The sequence below is a fragment of the Anarrhichthys ocellatus genome, unplaced genomic scaffold, assembly GCF_004355925.1.
Source record: "Anarrhichthys ocellatus isolate YVR2014 unplaced genomic scaffold, GSC_Weel_1.0 scaffold53, whole genome shotgun sequence".
Classification (NCBI taxonomy): Eukaryota; Metazoa; Chordata; class Actinopteri; order Perciformes; family Anarhichadidae; genus Anarrhichthys; species Anarrhichthys ocellatus.
In genome coordinates, this window is record NW_022280083.1 from 166,210 (window position 1) to 174,271 (window position 8,062).

At 40.9% G+C, this 8,062-nt stretch overlaps 1 protein-coding gene across 2 annotated transcripts in view; it reads left to right on the forward strand.

The window, feature by feature from the left end:
• The window catches only part of LOC116396130 (phospholipid-transporting ATPase ID-like), a 33,198-nt gene that overhangs the window by 17,593 nt on the left and 7,543 nt on the right, over positions 1-8,062 (forward strand). For both annotated transcript variants that reach the window (XM_031870545.1, XM_031870546.1), the window contains exons 6-17: positions 1,541-1,602; positions 3,628-3,700; positions 4,185-4,255; positions 4,480-4,562; positions 5,274-5,432; positions 5,612-5,700; positions 5,838-6,031; positions 6,117-6,325; positions 6,561-6,604; positions 6,871-7,036; positions 7,250-7,438; positions 7,540-7,655. In XM_031870545.1, the coding sequence (XP_031726405.1) occupies positions 1,541-1,602; positions 3,628-3,700; positions 4,185-4,255; positions 4,480-4,562; positions 5,274-5,432; positions 5,612-5,700; positions 5,838-6,031; positions 6,117-6,325; positions 6,561-6,604; positions 6,871-7,036; positions 7,250-7,438; positions 7,540-7,655 (1,455 nt within the window). The remainder of the gene's footprint in view (positions 1-1,540; positions 1,603-3,627; positions 3,701-4,184; positions 4,256-4,479; positions 4,563-5,273; positions 5,433-5,611; positions 5,701-5,837; positions 6,032-6,116; positions 6,326-6,560; positions 6,605-6,870; positions 7,037-7,249; positions 7,439-7,539; positions 7,656-8,062) is intronic.

Below are 8,062 nucleotides of genomic sequence, written 5' to 3' on the forward strand. Positions count from 1 at the left end.
GTGTGTGTGTGTGTGTGTGTGTGTGTGTGTGTGTGTGTGTGTGTGTGGCATCCAATAACATAATGCCAAACTACCAAAAGGAAATAAAAGTTGTCATAAGTTAAACATTAGCTGACTGAGGAGAACAAGAGTCCTTTTGTTTGGCAGAGGTGGCGACCCTGAACGCCCCCCTCTCTCGCCGCCGGTACCCGTCTGCTCCTTTAATGAAGTCACTGAGTTCAGGCTCGAGGTGATCGGAGCAGGTACACAAACTCCAGACTAGCCATGTATGGCAAGGTGGATGACCTCGCACAACAGATGCTGAAATAACTGTTGTTGGGAAAGCTGCTGTGAAAGGACAGATGTTATAAGCTCCCACCTACTGAACTGGAGGAATTTAGTAGATATAGGTTTTGTATTTCTTCGATTATTCTGATGAGATCGCTTCATTTTGTGTTCGTGGATAAAATGTCTGCATTTAATTGGGATCAATCCTTATTTTCCATTTGCTTCACGGTTAGACAACAATAATCATCTCATTCAGTGGCTCCCAAATTGGTTGGTTACCCCGAGAAAAATAACTTTGATATGATTAACAGAAGAGGAAAGCATAAAAAAAGCATTAGCACTACACAGAGTAGTAGAGATGTTTGTACATATATTAACCATGCTTTTTTGTTTTCCTTACTAAAGTTAAGCTGAAGCATCAGTAACATCTGAGGATGACATGTAATGTAAAGTCCATGATATCTAACAAAGATGTCTTCTAAAAGAAGCAGCCTGAAGTCAAACAACATGTACGATTCACGAAACATTTTGTCTTCCCTCAAATCTTAGTTTTTCCTCGTAAATGGCTGAATGAGTTCACCTTTTCAGAAATTCTTTTATTAAAAACAAGGACTTTGTTTTTGATAAAACTAGTCACAACTGTTGCTGGAACGCATCTGAAGAACAAGTCGATTTTCCTTTGAATTTTAACTTTCTTTTATTGTATTTAACCTTCGTCACTCGACCGAGAGAAGTTTGAGAGCTTCTGTTTTGGGCAAAGCTTCTATGGCTCTTTGTAATATCTGACCTGTGCAATTTTAATGATTTATCATAGTTAATTGAGTAGTAAGGAAGTAGGAGTAGGAGTAGGAAGGAGTAGTAAGTAGTGGGAAACCATGTGACTGTCTCTGGAGCTGCCTGTGTGTCTCTCTCAGAAACAAGTAGTCAGAAACAGACTGAGGTGAAGGCGCCGCCATCGTGGTGGAGACTCATAATTGGTTGGAAGGGAAGTAGAGATTTCAGTAAAAATGAAAGGTCTAATACAGCTGAATGTCTCTCATTGGAGGTTCCCGTTTTTTTAATACTGTCACTCCAACATCACACCTCCTCCCACGCATCGGCATGTCAGTATCTCTGTGAAAAATGAGAACACAACATGTTAGCTGGTGACAGATATGTTTGATGGGAATTTCTCGTCAGAACTAATCAGTTATTCGTTGGTAAAGTTGAGTTCCTTGTGTTCCTTTATGACTCATTGTTTCACTGTGCGTGGTTTTGTGTGTGTCATTTCCAGAATCGCCACAGAAGCGACAAACAAGTCAACAACAGAAAAGTTCAAGTCCTTATTGACAGAAAGTAAGTTTGTTCGTGTGAATCATGGGAAATAAACCTGAGCTCATGAATCCAAAGTTTCCTGTAGTCAAATCCTTGTTTTTGTGTAGCATCATTGTGATCCTTCTGTACAGGTTGGTGCTCCTCAGGGAACCTTCCTGGGTGCCCTTTAGCTTTATTAAAGTCACATCAGCTCTAAGGGTGGATCATGCCCATTAGAGCCCACGTACAAATCAAACATGCCTCACATATTCAGAATGGCAGAGCTCGGGTCAAACAGGATAGAAAACAAGCACTCCCCACCATCCTGCAGCTGCTTCCTGTTGGCGGCACTACATAGAGTTTAGGTTATTTAGCACACGAGGAATACACAGATGGGTCAAAATACAGGAATATACTAAAATATAAAAGAAAGGTCGACGATTTCCAGTGAGTTTGTCCAAAAATATAAAAATTGAAAGTTATACAAAGGCAAAAGTGGGATTGAAATATGCATTTTAGACAGAAGTCCCAACACAACCACACCCCATTAAGAGATTATTGAATAGGCACCAAAAAAAATTCAATATTATTTCATGTTTTTAAAGCTTTTTTGTTGCCTAAAACCAAATTTAGAGATATTAAATAAAAAAAAAAAAAAGATCAGAGTCAGGCCTTAACCAGGCACCATGTGTAATTTGTGTCTATTTGTAAAGTGTAAACCTGCACGAATATCTAGAAACAATAGGAGCACATGACCACAGTGTCCTCATAACATGAATTAATTATTGGCTTCTGTATAAACTTAATACAAGAACAATACATATGATCCACATATTATGTTTAACATTGATGAGCTTAGACCTCTGTGGGTTCACAGTAAGATCCCAACATTAACTGTGTATTTCGATATGTTTGGTGCATTGGATAAAAACATTAGTATGTATGTGGTGTGTGCGTTTGCTCCTGGGGTTTCTCTGGTTGGCTGCTGGTCAGCACTGTTTAGTGTTTACGGCTCAAAGAGAAGCAGCTGCTGGATGGTCGGAAGTTTTCTTCCTGTTGACTTGATGTCTGCTTTAGTTAAATATGTAAGGAATGCTTGATTTGGTATTTGTTGGACCCGCAGCACAAACATTGTTCCACATTCATTATTAGAGTGACCTCTTTTCTTTTTCAATAAAAAAAGCTGAAAACTATTAAGTTTCTACCATTAAATGAAGCAAAGACTGTGAATGTGGGTATTATCAGAAATGCACCATTGAATCAATTTTGATTGAGGTTTGGTATTAGAGGCCTGATGGAGGGTAAAATGTCATTTCTCAAGAGTTAAAACTAAAGTGAGGCGCGTGCTCAAACTAACAAATTTCATAATTTGATGAGGCTATTAAGTATTTTTGCAATTACGCTATTAATCAATTATTTTGTAAGAGGTGAAAACGAATGACAAATCGTCATCACAAGCCCCACCGTGACTGTTAAGTTACTTATATAGCTACAAACTGTCCAAAAATCCAACATTTTATAATTCAACAACTGAAAAACATTCACAGAAATCAAATTTCAACTGAGAAGAAGTGAAATAACTTAATTCTACAACAAAAATCTACTGAAACATTGAGTGTGCAAAGATTAATCTGTCGATTTCTTTAAAATTAAGTGTATGATGTTTTGAAGAAAAAAGATTAATTAACATGTTACATTGTGAAAAAGCCCATTATATATTAATTACATTACGATCACTAACAAACTAGAAAGAGTTGAAAGTAAACAATGTCCTCTGAACTGAGGCTTGAAATGAAAAACCCAGAAAAGCATCAAATATTTGTCTTCAAGCCAACTTTTAAAGAGTATTACTGGCAGACAGACAGACGGAGAGATAATACAGGAACATGCAGTGAAGGAAAGGGAGCTAATATCAGGATGACCTTGGTGTTCACTGCTTATTTATGGCCAGTTTATTTCCTGACGATCCTCAAAGAAAAGGGAAAAGAAAAACCTTTCCTGTGAACTCTGCAGCTCTGAGTCCAAACATTCAACTTAACGAGCCCGTTTCCTGTTTCCTGTTCTCAGACTGCACAGTGAGAAATGGATGGACGTCCAGGTGGGAGACATCATCAAGCTGGAAAACAACCAGTTTGTCACCGTGAGTAAATTCCTGTCGATCTTGATTTATTGTTTTAGTACATTTTTTTTGTTTCTTTTCTTATATTGTTTAAATATTAAAATGTTGCCTCATTACATTTTTGGGGGAATTTGCAATATTCAGTGTTTGGACAACTTCCTCTTTTCATTTGCAAAAGAAAGAAAATCCACAGAGTGCTCGGTAAAAGCAAAGACTTTAACTGGTGTAAAGTTACAATTACCTCCTCCTTTGATATCCCTTACTGTATCTATTAAAGATAAGGGACATCAAAGAAGGAAGTAATTGTAACTTTACTTTATTATTAGTGCTAGAAATCGCTGCTTTATCTCACAGATCTTTGCATGCAGTGGTAGTCTAAATATACGGGACATTGTTCATATATAGTATATGGCTCCAATAGTATGATAAACAAGAACACTAATGTTTTGTTGATCAGAAAGACAAACAGGTTTTAGTGATGAATCCCTCTGTGCTGTAATTACAGGCCGACCTCCTGTTGCTCTCCAGCAGTGAACCTCTCAACCTGGTTTACATCGAGACGGCAGAACTGGATGGGTCAGTCTATTTCTAGTGTCACGTCATGATGTGAGCTCTTTTTAACGTACAATTAACCCATCAACAGGTAGTCACACCTTCATTGTCTTTCATTTGTGTCCTCATTTATTTCTTCGTCCTCTTCTGAACCACTTTCTCTTCCTTCTTCTCTTTGTCTCGACTGTATCACCCTCACTATTCCTTCTTTTCCTTACCATTGTCCTCTTCCTCCTCCTCTTCCTCAGAGAGACTAACCTGAAGGTGAGACAGGCCCTGACCGTGACAGGAGACCTGGGAGAGGATATCGAAAAACTGGCGGACTTCAACGGTAAGACTGCTACAAGACAACCAACTGCTGGTTTCTAGCAGTTTGTTTTTCCAATTACAAGCGAGCTCAGTATATAAAAACACAAAGTATCTGATAATGTCTGTGCATTTGTGTCCTGATTGCTCACCATCTCGGTCTCTCTGTTTTGTGTAAACACCGAATGTTCAGAAACCTGGATAACAGCGTCCTGCTTTCTATCAGATTTCGGCAGGTAGCATATGCAGGTTTCTGAAACCAGGATATAAAGTACATGAACAACGTACAACCAGGACAAGACAAATCATACCAAAGATTTAGAAGATGACTAAATAAAAAAACTACTTCTACTTACTAAGATTGCTGTTTGCAATTTACAGAAAGTTTGACTTGTATATGCAGACATCTCATCTTGTTCATTGTTGCTTTTTATATATATATTTGTTAATAAAGTGGTAACTCTAAATGTTGTCACGATTCGAACACTAACCCCTCATTTCAGAAGTTTTCTGTTGCAGCTGTTTATTTTTATCTCATCTTATCATCAGAACCATGCATCTGCTCATTGATTTGGCTTTAATCCGTTTGAATGAACCCTTTTGTAAGAGGGTCTTTTTGAGAAATTCCTAGTCGTATGCAAACATGCAATAGTCACACATATAGTAAACTATATGCACACATGCTTTAATAGGTCATAACTCGCCTCCCTCTCTCTCTCGCTCTCTCCCTCTCAAGGCGATGTACGCTGCGAACCCCCCAACAACCGCCTGGACCGCTTCACAGGAACACTAACGTACGCCGGCCACAAATACCCGGTGGACAACGAGAAGATCCTGCTGCGAGGCTGCACCCTGAGGAACACCGAGTGGTGCTTTGGACTGGTGCTGTTTGGAGGTGGGGAAGGATTCCTCAAGGACCTGTAATTATATGGAACCAGTGGAACCTTGTTAGGAGAGAGATAAGAAGAATAGGACTTGAAGCATCTGATTTGACTCTTATTTCACGTCAAATAGAGGAAGAAATGAGTTAAGAAGATGATGACTTACTGGTTTCTGTTCCTGTTTTTTTTGCAGGTCCAGAGACGAAGCTGATGCAGAACTGTGGGAAGAGCACTTTCAAGAGGACCAGCATAGACCGCCTGATGAATGTCCTCGTCCTTTGTGTGAGTCCTCAAATTATGATTTTTTATTTTTTTTTTGTTGTACAAACTGTTCCTTTTTAACTTCCTGTCCCTTTTAGCTCAGGTGTCGTTCTTGATGGACCGACCTTTGACCTCTGAATTCTATCCAAAACGTGCAGATTTTTGGCTTCCTGGCCTTCATGTGCACCGTCCTGGCGATAGGAAACTGCTTCTGGGAGCTGAACGAGGGCTCACAGTTCACGGTGTTCCTGCCCAGACAAGATGAAAACAACGCCGGCTTGTCCGCCTTCCTCACGTTCTGGTCCTACGTCATCATCCTCAACACCGTGGTGCCCATCTCTCTCTACGTCAGGTAGCAAAAGGAACACACAAGCAACAAAATCAACCAGATTCTATCTGCTTCTTTCTTTAATTCCTGTATCTGCGTCTCACGGCAGTGTGGAGATCATTCGTCTGGGGAACAGCTTCTACATCGACTGGGACAGGAAGATGTACTACTCGCGGAACGACATGCCCGCCGAGGCTCGCACCACCACGCTGAACGAGGAGCTCGGACAGATCAAGTACGTCTTCAGTGACAAAACAGGGACGCTCACCCAGAATATCATGACCTTCAACAAGTGCTCCATCAACGGAAAAGCCTACGGTAAGATTCGAGACGTCGAGAAAAAACCCACTAATAATTGCTAAATTTTTTCCTTGTTGATATCTTTCATATCAACAAGGAAAAATACCAGAAAATATAAAACGTGAAGAAATATAACTACAATATAAACAGTTTTATGTATCCCAACAATAAAAACAGTGTGTTTCTTCTATATTCATCATGTAACTGGTTCATTTATGTTTCTTTTCTTCTGTTTTCTTTCTCTTCTTTTCAGGGGACGTGTTTGACTCCACAGGTCAAAGACTAGAAATCACTGAGGTGAGTTGGACTTCAGCAATCCTTCATGCCTAAATGGCAAATTAGGTGATTTGTTGGTGTTGTTACGTACTCCACAGCTTTCCTTTATGTTCACAACTTTATCATCTCGTCATCAACAATAACTGAAGAGCATTTACTAATTACTGTCGCAAGGGTTACATCATGTCGATGAGGCTTGAGGCTCCCTCTTTTTCACTCCTCCGTCTTGTCCTCCTCTCCCCCCCCCCCATCTCTCTCTCTCTCTCCCTCTCGCTCTCTCTCTACAGCACACGGAGACGGTGGACTTCTCCTTCAACCAGCTGGCTGACCCCCGCTTCATGTTCCACGACCACTCGCTGGTGGAGGCGGTGAAGCTGGAGAACCCGGAGGTCCACGCCTTCTTCAGACTGCTGGCCCTCTGCCACACCGTCATGGCCGAGGAGAAGAGAGAAGGTGAGGAGGGACGTAGATATGCACTTTTTAATGATACAACACAATTATTAATGATAATTCATAGCTAATTATTTCCCTGAACCCCCCTGACAGAGGGCCACACTCCCCACTCTGAGAATCACTGGATTAAATAAAAAATGTGTTGACCAGAAATCACCAGCTCGACCCGCCTACCTGAAATCTCGTCCTCCGTTGATCTCTTTGCTCCTTCAGGGGAGCTCTTCTACCTGGCCCAGTCTCCTGATGAGGGCGCTCTGGTGACGGCGGCAAGAAACTTTGGATTTGTCTTCCGCTCACGAACACCAGACAGCGTTTCCATCGTGGAAATGGGAAAGCAGCGCAGCTACGAACTCCTGGCCATCCTGGATTTCAACAATGTCCGCAAGAGGATGTCCGTCATAGGTATGCTGATAATGTATTATTGGGAATAATATAATAATAAAGGTTCCTATATAAATCGTACTGTTCTCAAACAGCTGCATTGTGTGTATTTGTGTGCTCAGTTAGGAGTCCGGAGGGGAAGCTCTCTCTCTACTGTAAAGGTGCAGACACGATCATCTACGAGAGGCTGCATCAGTCCTGCAGCAAGCTGATGGGCGTCACTACAGAGCACCTCAACGTCAGTAACACTTCTCTGTGTCTTTCTTCTTTCTTGCTGGATGTTTGGATGTCTGCATGCCTGTGTGTTGGTTCTTTTGTCATGTGTGTTGGTGTGTGTGTTCACAAAGACAAAGTTCATCCTGATGTGTATGTGCTCCAGCCAGCTGTTAACATTGAGTAGGATGAAGTCTCATACTGTCTCTCTTTTATTTCAAGTCATTTCCGCTCTGTTTATTTTGTCTCTTTCTTGTTCAGTTCATGTTGTACAAAAGTTAAACTGATTATCTCATGTTTGTCTTCTCTCCTGTTGGAGTTTATTGCCTGGATCGCAACATTTACACAGCTGAGTTTCTGTTTCCAACTTCCAATGCCATCAGCCTGTGTGTGTGTGTGTGTGTGTGTGTGTGTGTGTGTGTGTGTGTGTGT